Source organism: Acomys russatus, chromosome 1 (assembly GCF_903995435.1).
Source record: "Acomys russatus chromosome 1, mAcoRus1.1, whole genome shotgun sequence".
Lineage (NCBI taxonomy): Eukaryota > Metazoa > Chordata > Mammalia > Rodentia > Muridae > Acomys > Acomys russatus.
This window is the reverse complement of record NC_067137.1, coordinates 96955391-96977848: the sequence shown is the minus strand read 5'-3', so window position 1 is coordinate 96977848 and position 22458 is coordinate 96955391. Positions and strand designations below refer to the sequence as shown.

The 22458-nt window shown below is 46.3% G+C and overlaps 1 protein-coding gene across 1 annotated transcript in view; it reads left to right on the top strand.

Moving 5' to 3' along the window:
- Positions 1-19173, top strand: part of Pomt2 (protein O-mannosyltransferase 2) — a 41074-nt gene extending 21901 nt beyond the window's left edge. The window contains exons 9-21 of the mRNA XM_051149711.1: positions 944-1053; positions 5054-5120; positions 7005-7074; positions 9054-9132; positions 10568-10719; positions 11119-11210; positions 12103-12179; positions 15998-16069; positions 16376-16435; positions 16522-16627; positions 17406-17546; positions 17731-17845; positions 18549-19173. Coding sequence (XP_051005668.1) covers positions 944-1053; positions 5054-5120; positions 7005-7074; positions 9054-9132; positions 10568-10719; positions 11119-11210; positions 12103-12179; positions 15998-16069; positions 16376-16435; positions 16522-16627; positions 17406-17546; positions 17731-17845; positions 18549-18654 — 1247 coding nt within the window. The 3' untranslated portion in view covers positions 18655-19173. The remainder of the gene's footprint in view (positions 1-943; positions 1054-5053; positions 5121-7004; positions 7075-9053; positions 9133-10567; positions 10720-11118; positions 11211-12102; positions 12180-15997; positions 16070-16375; positions 16436-16521; positions 16628-17405; positions 17547-17730; positions 17846-18548) is intronic.
- Positions 19174-22458: the final 3285 nt, after the last annotated feature.

Sequence of the window (22458 nt, the reverse complement as noted above, 5' to 3'; positions counted from 1 at the left end):
TTATACCTGCATACAAAGCCTTGCTATGGGTTGGACCTGGAAGGACTCAGTAGGTATTGAGGGGCGAGAGGTCATATTAGGCAGAAGGCATGGCAAGATCAAAGCCAAGGGCAGAGTAAAACTCAAGGCACCGTCTGTCTGCAGGGTCTGGAATTCTAAGTTAGGAAAAAGAGTTGGGACCCAGATGCTTAAGGTATTGGTGATCACATGGAGGCCTCTGAGTAGGTGGACAGCTAGGAATGCTGTGCATTGTGGTGTCAGCATGGCTGGAAGGAAGGTAGGAACATCCACTGTGGAGTAATTTCATGGCTGTTCCTAAGGATTAGGGACAGCCAAGAGCATACCCAAGGGGCACCAGACAAGGCAGGAAAAAAGGTGTCATTGAGCCCCTGAGTGCAGGAATGACATTTTGTTCTTCTGGTGTATTTAGTGACAGGAACACAGTAGGCTCCACAGACCGAACGGAATGAGCCTAGGAAAGCAGGAGAAAGCACTGGTTTGGGGGGGCAGTACATGGAGTTAGTCCTTAGAGAGGGAGCTTTGAACTGAAATTTGTTCAGTGGAGTCGTTTCAGAGGTAAGGCGACTGGTGCTTTGGTAGTAAGTGCATGGAAACTGGAAAGAGGAACAGGCAAGAGAAAGAGGAATGAGAAAAGAGCTGTGGATGGGCAGCCTGTGAGGGAATGTGGAGTCTGAAGCAAAGTGCTGTCTTGGGGCCGGGGTTAGGCACAATGTGAAGGCAGGGACCCTCCCTGTTGAGCTGCTCCCGTTGAAATGAGAAGGCGACTGGGGCTCCAGCATTAGGCAGGCCTGGGCCCCATGATGTCTCTAAGAAGATTTGTGAGGCCTGCAGCTTGTAGCCATTGCTCCTCACTCCCACCCTCACCGCCCAGCCCACCAGGCAGGGCCAGCCTGTCATGTGTCTGATGTCTCTTTTCCTCCAGACCTGGCCTATGGCTCTGTGATCACTGTGAAGAATCTCCGGATGGCCATTGGCTACCTGCACTCCCATAGGCACCTCTACCCTGAGGGCATTGGTGCTCGCCAGCAGCAGGTGGGTAAGCCTTTTTGTACTTGGCTGCAGCCACACTGAACAGTTCCCTGTGAGTGAACCTGTCACTCTCCTTGCTCCTTCTCTTCTTTCTTGGGCTGATCTCAGCTTCTTTAGCTTTAAGCTCAGGGTTACTCTCCATGGTCCTCCCCACCTCTTTTTACCAGAAGCCTTCTGGCATTTTTTCCCTGCTTCTGGGGAACCCATTTTATAAGGAGATGTGAGAGTTTGCTTCTCCTCATCCTTTTGTTTGATTCTGGAATTCTCGTGTGTCTAGCACAGTTCCTGGCCTGGGGGGTGATGAGGAAAGCTAATAGTGATGACTATAGACCTGGGGACCAGACTAGATTACTTGGGTTTGAATCCATATAGCTTTGACTTTGTACAAATGTTGTAATCATGCTGTGGTGTAGCCTCCTGATCATAGGGGAAAATAAATAATGCTCCTCTCTAATGTAGGGTTGTTAAGAAGATATAATGAGATAACATATGTAAAGGGCACGTATGAAAGGTGTCCACATTACAGATGTTCATGTGGCTCTGGTGGAAGGTGCCTGAGAAGGGAGGTTGGAACCAGACTGGGTTTTGTGAGAGTGGGCTTGACTCTGTTCTGGGGAAGCATGAAAGTGATTAAGTGATGATTAGATGTAATTTTAGAAAAGTAACACTAGCAGGACTGTGATGGATTGCAAAGAACCAGTTAGGAGGCAGTGACAGTTGTGCACGAAGCAAGGGGGTTAGAAGCTGGAACTGATTCAAGAAACAATTGTGAGGTGTCATGGTAGGGCTTGGTAAGGGCTGGAGGTCAGGAAGAGCTGTGTGTGACTCTATAGTCAAGATGTCTAAGTGTATGTGTGATAGCAGTATTTGATCATGAGCAGGAGTCGGGAGGAATGGGTGGAGGGGGGAGGAGAGTTTTTCTTGTGTGCTAGGTTTGGGGCTTATCTCAGGGAGGTCTGAGTGCAGCATGTAGGTGTTAGCACAAAGGGCGGGGGGATGGCGTTACCTAGGAACACTCTAGGGAAAAAGGGCCAGTGAGGGAACCATATATTTCAGGGGTGTTTAAGGCTTCTCAGAGGAACTAGAAGAGACTGAGAATGAAGGAGTCTAGGAGGTTGGGGAAGACATGGAAGAGGGAGGACAGAGGCCTCTGAAAGGAGGAGGCGAGCAGCAGTTCAGTATGCCTGTGACCGCCACACTGGTTTTGATGGAGAGGAAAGGGCAGAAGTCTCAGAGGCAGCGATGTAAGAGGTGAGTGGAGTAGTAAGGAGATGGAAGCATTTCATCTAAGATGCTTGCAAGGGACATTTCTCTTACAGAATAATCGAGAGCTTTATTCTGCCAAGTTTTACTTAAGAGCTTTAGCATCTTTACATTCTAGTTACTAGAGCTGCTCACAGCCATTGGGTTGCAGCATCCCTTTCTCATGCTTGGCTTTCCATTTATCTCTGGCCCGGTGGTTCTCAGTCCTGGCTGCACTTTAGCATTAACTGAGCTTAAAAAAAAAAAAAAAAAAAAAGAATCTTTAATAAAATAAAATAAAATTCCAACTTGCAGACTCTTCAGAGATTCTGATTTAATTGACCTAGGGTGGGCCCCAAGCACTGTCTACTTTTGCTTTGGTTTAAATTCAGTAGATCATGCTATTGTATAGACAGGACAGAAAACCACGAGTGGACGTTCTATGAGGATGCCTTGCTGCAGGTGTCATGTAGAGGATAGTAAAGTGACAGATTTGTGGATACACTGTGCAAATGGAGAGGAAGGTCAAGTTCTGGAAGATGCTGTTTAGCTGGCGTTGTATGCTTAGAGCCCATGAGTGCTGTGTGAAGCTGATAGTGGTCCTGTATAGACAGCACATTGGGGCAGGGGACAAAGTGTCAGGCTCTGAATCTCTTAGGCTATCTCCTCAGCTGTAAATAGAGGTGATTGGACTAAATGCCTTCTAGTCAACCTCTCTGCCCTAAGTTTAATGTCATATTAATCTCTAGGCCTCAGTTTTATTTTTATATTTTTTTATTTTTGGTGAGACAGGGTTTCTCTGTATCCCTAGGTATCCTGGAACTCTGTAGACCAGGCTGGCCTTGAACTTACAGAGATTCTTCTGCCTCTGCCTCCTGAGTTCTGGGATCAAAGGTGTGTACCACCAAGCCCAGCTTAAGGTTTTTTTGTTTGTTTGTTTGTTTGTTTTTTTGTGGAGACAGGATTTCTCTGAGTAGTGCCTATCCTTGCTTTGTAGACCAGGCTAGCCTCGAACTCACAGAGATCTGCCTGCCTCTGCCTTCCTGAGTGCTGGAATCACAAGCATGCACCACCATGCTGACTGGCTTACGTATTCAAAATATCATTGTTTTTTTCTGAGAAACAAAGCAAAGACCACTCAAATAATTCAAGTACACCTTGAGAACATGTATGGTGATTTTCCCCATACATGCTAGTTTCTAACTTTTTTTTTCAAGTAAATTAGTCATGTTGTGTCCAATTGTAGTTAGAAGAAAAGTTCAGAAGAAATGCCTGTTTTTCTGTTATTTCTATGCTTGTTTACATGCCTGGCATAAGTGTATATTATTAGTCTCTCCTCTTGGGAGCATTAGAGTTAGCTGCCCTGCTTTAAATCCTGGCTCCCCAAACCATAAACTGTGTCATCTTGAGCAAATGACCTAGCCTATTTCTTTGTAATACTGTGGGGGAAATAATAGCACCTACAGCACAGAGCTGTGAAATAATTGAACAGGGTCAGACTTGCCTGGTGTTCAGAATAGTGCCTGGCGAACAGTGGGCACTTAAAGCATTTCATGAGCCTTTTTGCATGCTGCTTTAAAAAAAAAAGGCTCTAAAAACATTTTTACTATTGTATAATATTCTATTCCATGTATACGGTGTCTTGTTAACTAGTCTTCTCAATAGATGTTCATACTATGTCTAGGTTTTTGCTGTTAGACTAACCACTACATTATAGACATTCACATGAGTGCACACACAATTATTTATACATCACTTATGGTTATGGGTTAAAACTCTAGGATAGAATATTAATAGAGCATTTTAGTGTCATTTACCCACATTAGAAAAAATAATTGTGTGTGTGTGTGTGTGTGTGTGTGTGTGTGTGTGAGAATGTGAGTACACAGGTATGCATGTGAGGCCAGAGGTCAACATCAGGTGCCTTCCATAATTACCCTCCATCTTATTTTTTGAGAAAGTGTCTCTTCCTGAACCTGGGGCTCACTGGTTTATTTAAACTGGCTGGCCAGCAAGGCCCAAGTATTGTCCTGTCTGAGTAATAGGAGTCTGAGAATGCCAGCTTTTTCTTATATGCGTTCTGGGAATCACACTCAGGTTCTCATGTCTGCATAGCAAGCACCTATCATTTGAGCCATCTCCCCAGCCCATGCCTTTTTTTTTTTTTTTTTTTTTCCATTTATAAAGTTTGAGGCATAGTCTCTTTTTTTTTTAAAGAATTTATTTTTTATTTTATGTGCATTGATGTTTTGCTTACATGTATGTCCTTGTGAGGGTGTCAGATCCCCTAGAACTGGAGTTACTGACAGTTGTGAGCTGCCATGTGGGTGCTGGAAATTGAGCCTGGGTCCTCTGGAAGAATAGCCAGTGCTCTTAATCCTTGAGCCAATTCTCCAGCACTAATCCATTGTCTTAATTGCTTTTTAAATAGACTAAATCTCCTGCTTCTGTGCCAGAAACTGTTAACACATAGTATAATGGTCCTCCCTCAAGACAGCTGAAACTTTCTTGACAAGATGCCAAAAGAAAGAAGAAGATAAATTAAAAAGCTCTTGAGGGTTAGGGCTTTTGAATTCTTAAAAATGGGGAAAATCTCATTCAGAAGTGCAGCTTCTAAACCCCGTCGGGAAATATGGCCTCCTGGGTTGGTAGCTGGGCACCCTGAAGATGCTCAAGTAGTGTCAGTGTGCTGGGGACGGTGCTTGTCCAGCTGGGCTGGTCATAATGGTGTCTTCTCCCCTTCCTTCCGTCCTCTACTTAGGTTACCACCTATTTGCATAAGGACTTCAACAACCTGTGGGTTATCAAGAAACATAATACAAACACAGGTAATGTGGCAGAGACTGAGATGCTTGTGCTGTTGCTCACTGAGTCCCCCTCGCTTTTCTCATGATACTGGGCTCCTGAACACCTTTGACATCTTTACTGACCTCAGGCATCCTTTAGAACATTGTTGAGCTCCTGCTGTGATTCAAACACAGTGCACAGCATAGAGGATGAGCAGTGAGTGGAAAGCAGGGCCAGGGCTCAGATTTCATCTGGGAAGAGGAGATGTAAGCTCATCTCAGGGGCTGCTAGGTCGCCCTAACTGAGGATACCTGGGAGTTGTTTTCATTTCCAAACTGTGTACACTTCAGCTGTAGTCTTGATTTAACAGAGTGCTGTCCTTTCTTGTCCCTGGGCTGACTAAGTTAGTTGACAATCTAAGAGTTTGCCAGCCCTGTGCCTGGACTTAGCTAGTGCTTGCTATATCTCACACACACACACACACACACACACACACACACACACACACACACACACACACACACACACACACCTGCACAAGAGAGAGGTACTTTGGGATCTTCCTTTCCTTGGAAGGCAACTAGCTACATGTGGACAGTGCTTTCTGTTACAATTGGAAGCAGAGGACAGTTATCACCTGAGCTGATCCTTTCTGGCTATATTCTGGACCCCAGGCATTGTGACTTGGACTGCTCAGCAAGTCCTACCTGCCTGAGCTAGAACCAGCTGCTCCAAATCTGGAAACGTGGACGGCTGTTCTCTAAATTGCCTTTATTTTCCCGTGCTATCTCCCCATATTGTTGTTTTAGGCTAGGCCCATACACACTGCCATCTCTCCTGCTGCCTTATTTGCATACTCAGTAATGAAAACTGGCCCTTTGAATAAATGCTACTATTGATTGTGCTTTTGACACAACAGGCCAAACTAAGTGGTCCATCATGATGAAGTTTGGGGGGGACCTGGTGTGACTTCAAACATTTGAACTTGCCTGGGTTCCATTTCATCTAAGCAACTAAGGGTTTCCTGGGAAGTTTGTGGTCTGAGATTGGTGGTGGTGTTGGCTGTAAAGATCCCGCATTCCAATCCACACCAAATAAAACCTCTTCCCTGTTTACAAGGCCGCATAGCAAAGGGAGCCAGAGCAGGTGAATCAAACAGTGCCAGTGACTTGTGTTAGCAAACTTAGCTTTCCTGGCCTGGATTTGTTTATAGAGTCTTGGCACCTCACTGTGACAGAATTTTACAGGGTGCCTTCTGCCTTGCTGTGACAGCTGCCAGCTGCTTCTCTATGTGGCTGCCTCTCCAGATCATGACCAGTTTTGAATTCTGGATGTCTAGAAAGAACTCAATCTTTCAGCATTACATTATGGTTATTATTCTTTTTTTTTTTCATTTCATGCTTAGGAAGTCTATTAACATAGATAAAATTTGATTTTGAGAAGAACAGGGCTATTGCATGGATTTAATTTTGTGGAGACTGCATTACTCATTAAGGAAGTTTTCATTATTTAGCCTTCCACCTGAAGTTCCAGTGGAGGCTTCAGTGCCTGTCAAACAAAGATCACATTGCTAGACTGGCCATTATGCCAAGCACTTGTTCACACCCTCATTTGTTCCTACGTCTTTTATATACACAGACCCTTTGCTGTACAAGTCATTTGCAATTGCTCAAATGAGTATGATTCTTTCACATGTGTTCCTTTATCCTGCCTGTTCACTTGACAGAATTCTCTGCTCCTTTTAGAGACTTTTCAGCATTACTTCTGGGACACTGTAATCCTCTGAGGTGACTGGAGAACCTTTGGTCTCACAGCACTTTGTTAGTACTGACAGCATGTATCACACAGCATGTAACTATTTTCTTACAGGCCTTCAGTTGTCACCAGTCTAGTGTGGGAGTGACTCGTTTGTTTGTTTTTGGCAGATCCCCTAGACCCTTCATTCCCAGTGGAGTTCGTCAGACATGGAGACATCATTCGACTAGAACACAAAGAGTAACTGATCTTGCTGTTGTTGGAATTGAATAGTAGGGAAATGGGCTGAGGTTCTAGTAATGGAACCAAGTGGCTGTGTGGAGTAAGAAATCCATGCATAGGATGAGGATAAATTGTAGGCTAGCCTTTGCCTGCTGATTGTGGCTTAGAGGAGCCTTGACCTTTGGAGATACCTTTCAGTGACCCTTCCCTATTAATCCTAGGGGGTGAGAATAAGATTGCCACCACAATTTTTGAGCCAAATTTGAAGTAAGCTTTATTAAATACTATCCAGGACAATGGCCAGGACACCCAGGATTCCTAAAGAATGGCCTTAAATTGTGTTAGTCCATTGCTTATAAAGGCAAATCCCACAAGGCTATGTACTTCCTGCCTTTGTCCTACCCAGGGCAAAAGCATGCATCCTACCTATGTACCTCTTGCCTGCTTGTGATCAAGCACATCCTGTGCAGTTGGTACAACCAATCATGTTCACAGAGTGAAAACAAGTGGCTTGTTAACCTTACTTGAAGAAAAGCCACAGCATTCCAAGAAGTTATCTGTTATTGGGCAAGTTGGGCTCACAGGTCAGAGTCATTTTTGTTTTATAGATCTCCTAAACACAGTGGTTTAAACTGAAAAGATAACTTTAGCCCTCACCTCATCCCCGTCCCCTACCCTTCACCAAGGAAAGGATAGTTTGATAGCCAACAGCTGCATCTTTGGTAGATAATTTTAGGAAATGTATGGTTCTGTTTCTGAGACTAGCACACTAGTCTGTCTCACTGTAAGTTCATTAGAATGAATGGATGGAAATGCCAGGATGATACAAAAGCTGCTAAAAAAGCATGAAAAAGCTGACAAGATATTAGAATTACTAGAACAAAGTTCAAGAAGGAATCCAGAGAATAGGTGAAGCCCTGAAGCCGTGTCTTCCTCCATCCTGTTATAGAAATAATATGCGTTGCCAGCGAGTAACCACTCTCCACAGCTTGAGATTAAAGAAGGAAAAGCTCTTTAATAGTGTTTGTCTGGCTCTGGAAGATTTTGTTAACTTATATATGCATTCCATATGTGCTGTCATCCTTAAACCTGTTAGGTCCCGGACTCAGGTCACACTGAACAATTTAAACAGAGTTGTGAGTCTGTAAGTCTGGACAGATGGGAGATTTCCACAACAAATATATTGCCAGAATTATTCTTAAGTACACCAGTGCTGTTCTTTCCAATAGTTGTTTCCCACCTTCACCATGTCCACCTGACAGAGTATACTTTTTCTGATAACAGCATAGGGGACTTAATGGCAGACCAGGACTTAATCATAGCTGTTCCCTTGAGCTGACCATTAGAGGCACATTCTTTGATTTGGAGAGGGATCTAGTGGCCAGTTTTAAGTCAGGATTGTCTCCTTTTGTTATGGAAGTCAGTCTTGGTGAATAAACACTAGCAGAAACTTTCTCAGTAACCCTAAGCTTCAGTTTCTAGAAAGTCTGGTCAGCACACTACTAATCTTCCAGTCATATTGGGAGCAATGGTCCTTTGGCTAAATTCTACTTTGTATAACTTAATATTTCCTAAAGAAATTTATTAATAAATCCTTTATAGCACCAGTTTTACTACTTCAAGTTTTTTCTGCATTAGTCCCATGGACTTGAGGGTTTTTTTGTTTTGTTTTGTCATTGTGTCCCCCATGACCCCACCCCATAGACAGGATTTCTCTGTGTATCCTTGGCTGTCCTGGAACTCTAGACCAGGCTGGCCTCTAACTCAGAGATCCACCTGCCTCTGCTTCCCCAGGGTTGGGATTACAGGCGTGCGCCACCACGCCAGGCTCAGACTATTTCTTATAAATGAATAGACATCACATTTCCTGGTATATTGGGATTAACAGTTCAGATCTAATTTTTCTAACCTAGCAGATGGTTTCATATTCTTAATAAAAGAAGCAGCATGCACACCTCTTTTTTCAGATAATGGCTCTTCTCTTCTCCAACTTTTAGAACTTCTCGGAACCTGCACAGTCACTATCATGAGGCCCCCCTGACCCGGAAGCACTATCAGGTCACTGGCTATGGCATAGTAAGTAAGAAGCTGGAGTGTGAACAGTGTGTATGTAAAAAGTTGTGGAGGCTTGGTTCAGGCCTATGTAGTGGGACATGTCCTCCCCCAGAACTTCAGAATGTTCTACTAGAGTTTGGAGCCTGGACATAGATGACTCTCCTTTTTGTTGTTTTGTTTTTTGAGATATTGTCTCACTATGTAGCCCTGGCTGGCCTGGAACTCACTCTGTAGACAAGACTGGCCTCAAACTCACAAGAGATCCAGCTGCCTCTGTCTCCCAAGTGCTGAGATTAAAGCTGTGTGCCATCATACCTGGCCTGCACATAGACTTCTTTAACATTCCAGAACCGTTTAACTCAGTTTCCTATGAGAAAAGCAGCCTACAAATTCTATTTTGTCTCTATCCCTCTTCTTGCAAAGTAACTATATACTTTATATAATCTAATACCTAATAAATGTCAGATATGAATACCATGTAGATCTCTTAAATCTCAGTGTAAGGCTGGCAGGATGGCTCAGTGGGTAAAAGCACTTGCCATGCGAGCTTGGTGACCTGAGTTTAATCTCTGGAACCCACATAAAGGTAGAAGGAGAGAACCAACCCCATAAAATTACCCCTTGATGTCCACATATGTACCATGGCATGTGCCTTCCCCTCCCGGTCATGTATGCATGGACACCATGATAATACTGGGGGGAAAAGCCAAAGACCTGGGTGAAGTTATCTTCTTCCAGATCCCAGGTTCTTACTTGTTTTATTTTATAGGTCTCTTCTCTGTCAAACAGAGGGCTATTGTCAACATAGCTTTGTATGTTGCTGTCTCAGGGATACGCACTTAATAGAATAAGAGCTCTGTGGGAGCTTGTGCCCTGAGAGTAACTGAAGCAAAGCAGCTGATGAACACTGTTGAGACCTACCCATCACTCTCTTCTGAGGCCTTTGGGGTGTCATTAAAGAGTGAATTCCCATAACCTCTGTATTTCCTGAGCCGACACTACTAAAGCCAAGACTCTAGAGTGCATCTGTTTTCCCAAGGGCCTCTCCTGAGGAGAATTAAACACAATGACTAATTTCCAGGCAAGGTATCTAGGCAGACCTCCCTGGCTTGGATGAGATTATCTAGATGTGTGAAATAATGAACACAGATAAGGTAGAGTGAGGTATAGGGTATGAGTTAAGGGAGAACCAGCTGTCTAAAGCTTAATGCTCTGGTCCTATAAAGTCAGTATTTAGATTTCTCACTTCTAAACTCAGACCCTGTCTTTTTGTACTAGAGACTTCTCTATCTTGGGATACTTCTATGGCCTATTGTTCCCTTTCCTATATCAATCATTGAAGTCTGTTTAACCTTTGAAATGTGGTGACATTTGAAAAAGTGGCCATATTCCTTTTAACACTTTGTCCCTAATACCATCTGACCTTTGAAATTGTTTTTCTTGGTTTATGTGGCAGAACGGGACAGGGGACTCAAATGATTTCTGGCGCATTGAGGTTGTAAATAGAAAATTTGGGAATCGGATCAAGGTGCTGAGAAGTCGAATCCGCCTCATCCATTTGGTCACAGGCTGTGTCCTGGGATCTTCAGGAAAGATTCTGCCCAGGTGGTGAGTCTCTGGGGTCCTGACAGTCTGATCCAGCTTCAGTCACTCAGCAGTTGATGCTCACTTCACTTTGGGTTATGTGGTAATAAATGGAAGAAGAAAGGCATCAGGAATGTTATGGTACCCAGAACTCCAGCATAGCTTTGTATTTTATGTGCCTTGATAGTTGGACATTATATATGCCTGCCTTGAGGTTAAAACTCTAGGCCTCTGTCCTTGTAAAGTAGAGTGATGTGTGTTAAGCTATTATGGAGATAGTGGTGGTGTGAATGCGTGAGGTTGAAAGAATGATGGCTGCTGACTTAGAAACAGAGATGTTCCACAGATGTAAAAGCAGTGGGCATTGCTGCGCTTGGGGGCATTCCAAATCTTCTGGGACATCTGTGACTGGTTTTTTGGCAGGGGCTGGGAGCAGTTGGAAGTCACTTGCACTCCATACCAGAAAGAAACCGCTAACTCCATTTGGAACGTAGAAGACCATATCAATCCCAAACGTGAGTTGAGGCCACTGCCCTGGCTGGCTCTGAAGCGGGGAAGCACGCTAAACTCTTTGCTTAGAAGCACAAACCTTCATAGACTCTGTGATTACATTTTATTGCTATTTTGCTTTCTTCTCTCATTGCTGTCTTCATAAGCACTGCTATAAAGTATCTCTTTGGACACTGCTAGCTCATTTTTTTCTTCTTGTCCATTTCCTCTTTAAATTCCTTGTTCAGAAGGGACCAGTGACCTCCTACAAGCTGTTTCAGCCCCCCTTCCCCACTCCGGGCTCTCTTCTGTACCACAAGAGACTCCATGCCTTTTATGCTTGTTGCAGATTGGTCCAGTTGGCCTGTGTCAAGTGCCTCCTCTCCCTACAGCCAACCAGACCCTTCACAGAAGGCCACAGCCACACTAACCCCAAATCTCTGCTTCCAGGCTTCTTTGACATTCCCACTTCAGTGTCAGCTTCAACTCAAACAGTCCTTGGGTGCATTTCCCCCACCCCGCCCCAGCTTGTGTTTGACTTCTCTGTGCTTGCCATTCCATACTTAGTACCCGACCTAGACAAATCATGCACTAACTTGTTGAACAAGTCATAAGTATGTGAGGAACTACGTGGACCCTGTGGATATATTAGTGAATGAGACAAATTTGGTTCCTAGCCTCATACTAACACAGTGATGGGTGATGGGGCTAAGAGCTGTCAGAGTGCCTAGGAGGCCTTGCCTGCTTCCTCTGAAGTCCTCAGTGCTTAACATAAGTCAATAAGTAACCTCCCGAGGCACTGCTCTCTGTCTCAGCTTATAAGAAGGCTGCACTGGGCTCTGGCAAGGGTGTGGGTACTGAGGACACACTGTGAGGACAATGTGGCAAAACTTTTCTCTTGTCATCTCCCTACCCCAGTGCCAAACATCAGCCTGGACGTGCTGCAGCCCAGTTTTCCTGAGATCTTGCTGGAGTCCCACATGGTCATGATCCGGGTATGGTGGGCTCTTCTTATTCCTAAATCTAAGCCTAAAGCTCTTAGAGAAGTTCATGAGCATCTATAGATTTTGAGTACAGAGGAGTAGCCACGGTGTAGATCCCTGCCCCCTTGAGAAGGAGGTTGACAGTGTTTCGCCCACTGTCTTACTGGATCTTCGTAGGCATTTGCACTATCACAGGGTGCAGTGGTGATTTGATGAGAATAATGACAACAATGATTGTTCTTGTGGTTTCATTTCTATTGCTATGACAAACACCCTGATAAAACTTCTGTTTTAGAATTTTATTGATATGAAGAAACACCAACATTTAACTGGGGCTGGCCTACAGGTTCAGAGATTTAGTCTATTATCATGGTGGGAAGCATGGCGGTGTGCAGGCAGACATGGTGCTGGAGGAGGAGCCAAAACACCTACATTGAATCAGCAGGGAGCAGGAAGAGCAAGTGACACTGGACCTGGCTTGAGCATCTGAAACCTCGAAGTCCAACCCCTAGTGACACACTTCCTCCATCCAGGCCACATCTATTCCAACAAGGCCACGCCTCCTAATAGTGCCACTCCCTATGAGCCTATGGGGACCATTTTCATTCAAACCACCACAAGCATTTTAGGGGAGAGGAGGAGCTACTTAGCTTACAGTTCCCTGTGTTACAGTCCATCGTGAGGGAAGCCAAGTGGCAGAAACTTGAAAGACCTGCCTGCTGCTTCACACAGCGTTACTTCTGACCATGGAGTGCACTTCATAGCCAGAGTACAGGAGGAACTGTAGAGCCTAGCATGCACTCAGGTACCTTTCTTAAATGGTTCAGGACCACTGCCTAGGAATGGTACCGCCATGGCAAACTGAGCCCTCCTACATCAATTAATAATCAAGATAATCTCCTACAGACCTACCCACAGATCAACAAGAACTAGATAGTTGGGTTGAGGCTGTCTTCCAAGGAGATTATAGGTTGTATCAAGTTGACAGTTGAAGCTAACCAGCACACCAGTGAACATTTATGCAGCTCCCACTACTCTGAGTACTGTATGCATAGTCACTGTTTAATATTTTTTACCATCCTGTGAAGATTGTCATCACTCCCACTTTACAGAGGAGGAGCTGAAGCTTGGAGGTGACATTAAGGAACTTTGTGTGTGTGTGTGTGTGTGTGGTTTTTCGAGACAGGGGTTCTCTGTGTAGCCTTGGCCATCCTGGACTCACTTTGTAGACCGGGCTGGCCTCAAACTCACAGTGATCCACCCTGCACATACAGTCTTAACCATGAGCCCATTCCTATTGCTGGGCTGAAGCTACTTGGGAGGCATGGCTGACTCTTGTTCAAGGATTCCTAAGATTCATAGTTTTTTGTCCCCTGTTGTTAGTAGCTGGCAACAATCATAGCATCAAAAGTCTAAAGTTAGCTGAGAGAGGAAATCTTTTCTTTTCTTTTCTTTCTTTCTTTCTTTCTTTTTTTTTTTTTTTTTTTTGGTTTTTTTTTTTGTTTTTTGGTTTTTTTTGTTTGTTTTTTCGAGACAGAGTCTCTCTGCATTAGCCTTGGCTCTCCTAGACTCACTTTGTAGACCAGGCTGGCTTTGAACTCACAGCGATCTGCCTGCCTCTGCCTCCCGAGTGCTGAGATTAAAGGAGTGCGCCACCACGCCCGGCTGAGAGAGGAAATGTTTAAATGGAGATTTTACCCATGGATGGAAACTTGGCTGTGTAAATGGGGTCGACATTGCTGCAGTGGTGTCTCGTGGAAGAACCCCTCGCTCTTGCTGTGGGAACCTGAGTCCTACAGAAATGACTTTCAGACCACAGAGGTAGCAGCCAGCCACCCACAGAGCTGCCAGGAGCTGTGACAGTTGCTACTGTTCCCTCTGAGCCACTGTCAGGTTACTTACCTGAGAGTGATTGTATAAGCAGTCCTTAGAAAACATGGTTGACTTACTTCATCAGATTAAACTTTTAAAATCCAGATTTTTGTCAGTTTTGCACATTGGAAGGTGATAAGTTGACATTAAACAATCTCTGGGTCACTTCTTCTCTGACTCTGTACTTGTAGCTGTCACTGTGGCCAGATGACATAGCTCTTTTGAATATGTGTCTGTCACTCATAGTGTCAGTCTGGGTCTGAGTAGAATTTTAAGGCTGGAGTGAGTGTATAATTTTATTTCTTGTTTTGCTAAAAGGTAGAGACAAAGAAAATTGTAAGAGCTCTCCATTTACTGGAAACAGAAGAGAGACAGTCAATTCAAACTATAGATGTACAGATATTGGTGTGTATGTTGTATTTGTGTCTGTCTGTCTGTGAGTTGAGACCTGAGTGGAGAAAGTTTGTGACCTGGCAAAGTGAGATGGAATAAAGATTTAGGTTTAGCCCAAGCTTGCACGCTCTCTCTCTCTCTCTCTCTCTCTCTCTCTCTCTCTCTCTCTCTCTCTCTCTCTCTCTCTCTCTCTCTCTCTCTCTCTCTCTCTCTCTCTCTCTCTCTCTCTCTCTCTCTCACACACACACACACACACACACACACACACACACACACTTGATTTGTAGAGATGCTAGAAATCTAAGTTCTCTAAGTTGGATGTAGTGGCTAGAACTACTATGACCTGAAACTGTCCCACAGTTAAATGTTTTCTTTTATAAGAGTCACTGTGGTCATGATGTCTTTTCCCAGCAATAGAACAGTGACTAGGACAGTGATCCAAGGGAGGTCAGCTGGTTCTTTGGGGACGGGGACACACACACACACACACACACACACACACACACACACACACACACACACACCTACCTCCCAATGGCACTTCTTAAGAGCAACCTGTTGCTATACTGATACTTACAAACTAAACTATACTCAAGTCCTTGCTTTGTTGGATTAGTCAGGCTCCTTGATAGCAGGCCACAAAATAAGATTTATTTAGATCTTTCTTGGATAGACCAATAGCTCTCAGTTGAGGGTAGTTTTGCTTCTCTGGGGATATCTAGCAATATCTGAATGTCTGAAGACATTTCTAGCTAGCAGAGCAGAAGAATGGGGCATGGCAGCTCTATTGGCCTTCCAAGGCATAGACACTAGGTGCTAAACACAGGACAGCCCTGCAACAAAGTTGTCCAGCCCAGATTATCTACAGTGGCAAGGCTGTGAGCCCTGACCTCCACAGCAGCTAACTCCTCTGTGCTGGTGATGAGGATGGCTCAGGCCTGGGAGCTAGTGTCCAGGATCCTAGCTCTGTTTCTTCCTGCTTTAGCTAAGGCCAGGTTTTTGCCATGTGGGACAAGTCACTGCATATTCTTGGCTGGGTTCAATCCTTCAGAGTAAATTGGGTAGTGGGAATGAAATTTCCCCTCAAAGAGATATATTCTTGTGTGTGGGTGGTGGGGGAGCAAAGTTGTACCTCTCACAGGTGTTCATACAGCACATAAGCAGTTATATAACAAGGCTTTCCTATTAAAATATTACAGAGGACATTTAGAAAAATAACAATGTAAAAGGCTGTAATGAAAAACCATTGGGACACTAAACTAAAGTAACCTGAGTGTGGTCTTGTGTTTGAAGTTAAGTACTGATTTCATCCTCCCACACACCTTCTCAGCACCAGTCCTAGCCAAGTGGCTGTCGTCGTTAGGACTGGAGGCTTGTTTGTCTGAAGAATTAAGGCAGTTATTACAGGCAGGTGGACAAGAGCTGCAGATGGAAGCCGGATTGTTCTGTGCCAGGGAGGGAGAATCATGGGAGTTTCCCTTGGCTGGAAATCAGATCACTATGCCGCATGCTTGTATTAGCTAGTTAGAGCTTTCGTGACTAGCTTCTGTGCTGCCTTCTTACAGGGAAACAACGGCCTCAAACCCAAGGACAACGAGTTCACATCCAAACCCTGGCACTGGCCTATCAATTACCAGGTAGGGCCTAAGACTTGACTTCCTCCAGGAAATAGCACCAAGAAAGAGACTGCTGAATCTGTGCGGCTGGAATATGTGTAGCACGGGGAAGGCTCACCTGGAGGGACTGGCCAGGAAGGGGCTCTGTTTGCTCCCTGACTCTGAGTCCCACTGCCTAGAGAGTTGCTGTAGAATGTGCATTCTGAGCCTCCTGGCTAGGCTACTTGTCTGTGAAAGCTGTGCAGCTTGTATAATCTACCTTCCCTTGGATAGGGGAGGCTGGGCATGAGCTGAGCCTTGGATCAGCAGGTGTCCTTTGCTCCACAGGGTCTGCGCTTCTCAGGGGCCAATGACACGGACTTCAGGGTCTATCTGCTTGGCAACCCCGTGAGTATCCCAGGTCTGAGTGCTTAGGCCGAAGCACCTGCCTGCAGGAGCTAGCGTTCTCTCACCCCCAGCTGTCTTCTCCACAGGTGGTCTGGTGGCTGAACCTGGTGAGCATTGTCCTCTATGTCCTCTCGGGGAGCACCATTGCCATCGCTGTGCAGAGAGGGGTACAGCTGCCTGCAGAGTTGGAAGGTCAAGAGCCCCTGGGCTTTTCTTGCTCTGTCCTTTTAGCTAGCTTAGGCCTGCACTCTGGGGAGGGTCTGCCTGCTCTGGGGCTCCCTTACTTCCCCATTGCACACACTTCCTCTCCTGTGCTTTGGAAGCCCATAGTCAAGTGGCGCCTTACACTGGCCTCAACATTTTGCATCTTCCCTGTAGCCGCACAGCAGGGTGTCCTCCACCCCTTTTTGTGTATTAGGAAACCGGGCACAGCAAGAGTCCCCTTTCCTCATCTTCCCCTTTGTCCCATGGCCCTGTCCTCTAGTGGGGCCAGAGAGGCGGCTCCAGGCCATGGCAGTGGTTGCTTTCCTGGTTACCTTAGCTGCTATGCATGGAGGACATCTAGACACTCTACCCTTTGCTCCTGCCAGCTTCCTGTCTGAACAGTCCTAGCTCCAGACACTCTCCCACCCAGCCTCCTTTCTGACCTTGCTGCTGGAAAATGTCTCTGACAGCAAAGAGGTGGAAAGTAGAGACAGGGAAGACAGCTGTCTGTGGGTGTGTGTCTCCTGCCAGACATGCACATCAGGCCCCTGTTGGCATTCCTGCCAAGCTGGGTACTGACCAGGGACTCTGGAGGCCTACTGACTTCTCTCTTTCTAGTTGCCATGGGATTTGGGTAGTCCATCTGAGGAAGGGAAGGCCTAGTGAGATGATGTGACCTATTCAGAGTCACACACCAAGGCAGGGGAGAGCTGGGCTGGAGCCCAGGCTCTGCTCCTCACTGGGCTGTGCTGATTGGGCCATACAGGGCTGACCAGGGTGCTGCTGCGAGGAGGTGGCCAGCTGCTGCTGGGCTGGGTGCTCCATTACTTCCCTTTCTTCCTGATGGGCCGGATCCTCTACTTCCACCACTACTTCCCAGCCATGCTCTTTTCCAGCATGTTGACAGGTCAGCACCGCTGCCCACCTGCCCTGGGGAGGTAGCACAGTGGGAGACAAGTGGGGAAGGAGAATGAAGCTGCCCTGAGAAACTGGTCTGAGAGGAGCCCTCTGCTCTCCACTGTGGTGCCTCCTTCCGTGGATTCCCTAGGGGTTGTCCTGATAGGCTGCTACGGGTCTCCTGCTCTCCACAGGTATCCTATGGGATACCCTCCTGCGGCTCTGTGCCTGGGGCTTGGCCTCTTCTCCCTTGGGTAGCAGAATACATGCTGTGGGAATGCTGAGCCTGCTTCTGGCAACTGCCTACAGGTATGTATCCCCTGACATGACCCTCCAGCTTGAGTTCTAGGTACATTTGAGAATCCCCAGAGTGCTCTTAAGGTATTCTCATGCCTAGGCCATGTCCCTGGGGGTTCTGAATCAGTTGGGCTCAGGTGACCCTAGTGTGTAATTAGTAGGAACAGCAAGGGCCTCACTCACTCCTTGCTAGTGTTTCCTAGCTTTGACACCACCCTAGCACACCTAGAAGGGTAGCCCTTTCTAGTTACAGTGGTTCCTTGCTAAAACAGTTGTCAGTGGGGTGAAGGGAAGCTGGGGATATAGGGGTGTGACTCAAAATCGCTGGAAAGAACTGATAATTGTAAAGTCTTTTCTCTGCCTTCTGGCAAGTCTCAGAGCCCCTTTCAAGAGTCCTTGGCTATTATGGTGGAGCCTGTGGCCCGTGAGCACAATGCCTGCTGAAAAAGATTAAATTATATATTGGCAAACACTCTGGGCCACACATCCCATGGCCAAATCCCTGAAAGGTTACCTCTGTTATGCCTACTGGGGAATCCCCTTCCCTTCCTGGTCATTCAGCCAGTAGTATCACGGTGGACTTGAATAGATGGACAGATGGATAGATGGACAAGCTAGGTTATGTTGGTGGAGCCTGTGATGGGCCCCAGCAGGGAAAGCAGCAACTGCTCCTTGATGCAGTTCTGGGATGCTGACCTTTCTTTCACTCTTATAGCTTCTACCTCTTCCACCCACTGGCTTATGGGATGGTTGGTCCCCTCGCCCAGGAACCTGAGAGTCCAATGGCAGGACTAAAGTGGCTGGAATCATGGGATTTTTGAGACCATTTCCAGGACCCCAGCCTGGTTCCAGGTATTGTCCAGGGACACTCAGCTATGAAGCCAGGTCCTGGACCCTTCTAACTACAAGGGAAACTGCCTGAGGAGTCCAAAGCTTTCTGCTATCCCCAGGACCAGTCTCTGGGAAATAGACCTGGATTTAACTCAACACTAAAAGAGCCACAACCCTGTCTACAGCATTTACACGGTACACTTGACCTACAGCACTTTGTGGTGCTAGTTCCCTCTCCTATGAAACACAAGGAAAGCAGCTGTGAGCGTGGAGTATACATATGTCCAATCCCCTTGGAGTGTAGACCACGGAAGTGGCCGCCAACTTTCATAAATTCCAAGAAATGGTCCAAGGTTAACAGGATATTCTCTGTTATCTTTTCACATTGGATTTGGTTTCATTTAGGTTTATAAGATCCATAAGAAATTTTCTGATCTCCAGGAGGGCTGAGGGTTCTGCCCTTACCCCTCATGGTGTTACAAAGGCACAACAGGTGGGACCATCGAAACTCCTCTTCATGCTTCCAGCAGGCTGGCAAAGTCCCCCAAGCTTTGAGGCTGGCCTTCTGCAACTGCCCCAGTGTCTTCTGTGGAGACAGTCCTATTTGTAGTGTGTACAGTGCCCTGGGCTCCAGGGCGCGAGCTGGCAGAGAGTTTGCCAGGCTATATTTGACCTTTGGGTTCCCTGTTGTCTGAACTGGGTGGGTGGAGCCCACATCTTGTCTGCTATGTGTCCTGAGTCTGTCCCTCACTGCCTGTCCCCTTTTCTCTGCATCTGCCTGGCTCCAAGGATAAAGCCCTGCTGGCTGATAGAGCAGCTGAGTCAGCAAAGAGCTGTGGGGCTGAGCATCTGCTGGGATGCTGAGAGAAGGGATACTCCCTCCCTGATAATACCCTCTTTTGCTTTGTTGTCATTTTCGCTTCCTTTCTGGCACTGCCTTGTCAAGTCTTTTCTCAAAGACCCAGAGCCCCTAAAAACACATGGTGGCTTCTACTGTCTACCACTTTAAGCTCAGAGCCGCTCCTTCCATTTCCTTGCCCAAAGGGAGTAAGGAAATTTGGTCAGAACGAAACCAACCCAAGTCCAGCCCTTTAGTCTGCCTTCTTCCTTTCAGTTCAGAACAAAATATTCATTTGATCCCAGAAGAATTTTGATATTTCAAGGTTTAATGATGAGTTTGCCACACTCCTTTTTCTCTCCACTGTAGCTCCCAATGACTCTGACAGGGTCAGACCTCTTTAAAGCATCTTCAGGAGGTGGTTGCCACGGAGACTGGAAATTGGTCTCAGGGACAGGCTGTGCTACCTACAGAGTGGTGGAGAGGGAAGCTTCTGGGCCATGCTTGGACGGTCAGCTGGAGCATCATTAATGTTAATAGAGGAAATGCAGCCCTGTCAAGAGCAAGGCAGGGTAGCTAATTAGATCTGAGGCCCACTGCCATCCCCTCCTGTGGCTGCAGCTTTTTTGACTCTCCTCCCTGCAGCAGGAAGTGTGGCTTGTGCACAAAGTCCGAGCTGCCTGCTTAATTGCATTTCTGGCAGGGACTGGGGACCTCTGCTCCCATTGTCCTCCCCGACCCTTGCCTGCAGGCCCAGGCAGCCCAGTGGGGTGTCATCTTGGTAGATTTTCCCTGAGAGAGGGGATTCAGGAATCTGTGCTTGGCTCTTAACAAGGTGGCCCATCAGACAGCTAACAAGTGGCTGATGTTTTTTTTGTGCCTTATTTCTGGAGGCACTTGTTAGAGGGAAGGTACCCTAGAGTGACTAAGGGCCAGCCTTCAACGCCAGAGTAGACAAGGGGGCTCAGCGGGCTCCTATGTGCTCCTCCCCAGTGGTGCCACTTTGTTGTCTTCTATACTCAAACTGGCCGAAAGGTCTATAGGGAAAAGGCCACTTGTATCACTAAGTGCTTGGGTTCTATTTGGAAAGTGGAGGGGCACTGGACTCTAGGGTGCTGCTATGCATGTGGGCTGCAGCCCTCGGGAACTGACAGAGATGTGACATATCTCACATGGCTGGTAAGGAGGAAGATGCGCCAGGCAGCATGACACAGCCAGTGTCTTGACCCACTACACTGGGGTTTTTTTGTTTCGTTTTTTCTTTAGGTTTCCAGGGATAATCAGAGACTATTACTTTTGTAATAAATAGCTTCTGTTTTCAACACTACAGTATTCTTGTGCTTAATTGGATCTGACGTGTCTTTGAGAAAAATGTTTGGAAGGCAAGAACCAACATGGTGTCTCAGGGCCCTTCTCATTTCAGCTGAGGCTCTATCCAGGCAGAGCCTAATCCCAGGGGATGTGGGCCTTCCTGAGCACTTGCCTACTTGAGAAACAGTGGCTGCTGTTTCCATTCCTTAGGCTAAAACCAGTAAGAAGCTGAGCCTACTTTTTTTTTTTTTTTTTTTTTTTTTGCTTAACTTGCTTAACAGTATAAAAAGAAGCAAGGGAACCTTTCCTCACCCCCTAAATTCTGAGATAGCTGTGTGGCCCAGCATGACAACAAATTCCTATTCCAATTAACCGAGGGCCCCATTCTGGCATGGTCTTCCGTCAAGAGTGCCAGCTGTAAAGGATCCACCCTGTCCTGCAGGGCCTGGTCCTTAAAAACCTGACTGAGATGACACAGGAACCATCCAGACACATCTAGAAAGACTGGGATCAGGTGGGACATGAGTTATGACGGAGATGCACAGCTACTTGCCTAGAAGCTCAGCCTGTTTATTATAAACAGCACAGAGAAGAGTTAGCTAATCTCAGGCAGAGGCTTCTGGCTGTTGGAAGAGACATCCTGAAGGGAGAAGCTGGGGTCCATGTTTCCGTACACTCTGTCAGCATTCCCACGGGCACCATTCCCATGGGCCTGAGGCATTGAGGTCCCTTTTGATAATATATGTTCATTTAGGGCTTCATTTGCTTCTTACATTGAGTCAGGTGGGGCTCTCCCCACACCCCACAGCGTCTACAGAAGGTGACTGCTGACTTAGCATTGGATTACAGGGGCCTCTGTGAACCTGAGGGTCTTCTGCACTACCGTGCCTCCCCCTAAGGACCATAATGCAGGAGGAGGAGGTCATTCCCATCACTTCAGAGGTAGAAGATACCAGGCACAGACATGGCAGAAAGAGACCACATTATCTGTGAGTGGCAGCAGCGTAGTAGATATCTTGGTTTTGGGTTTGGGGGCGGTGGTTTTGTTTTTGTGTGTGTTTGGTAGTTTTGAGTTTCAGAGGTTTGTTTTTCAAGATAGGGTTTCTCTGTGTAGTACTGACTGTCCTGGAACTTGCTCTGTAGACCAGGCTGGCCTCAAACTCAGAGACCAGCCTGTCTCAACCTCCAGAGTGCAGGAATTAAAGGTATATGCCTTTAATCTGGCCAGTTAACATCATTTTGATACATGTGACATTTAGTCCTGAAGGCCCAGGGAAGACAATGTCCTTATCTCCGTTGCACCCACGAGAGATTATATTACTTTCCTAACGATCCACAGTTAGAAAATCATAGGGCAGGGCTTGGTGCAGAAGGGGTTCTCTGATGCTCTTCTAGCCCTGGCCTGCTTTTTCACCGGAAGCACCTTCCTGGAGTATCCTGGGGGCCCTGGACACTGAGATGAGGCTGGGCACAGCTGGAAGGTGGTGTAGTTCCGCCTGAGGTTTTGTACATTCTGCTTAATGCATTCATAGCTCCGCTAGAACCCAGGCTTTCTAGGACCCTTCCAGGGGTATCCAGACCGGTAGAGGTAAATATTTAATAACAGGTTCCTATGGGGACAAAACTAGGCCCGGGTTTATAACAC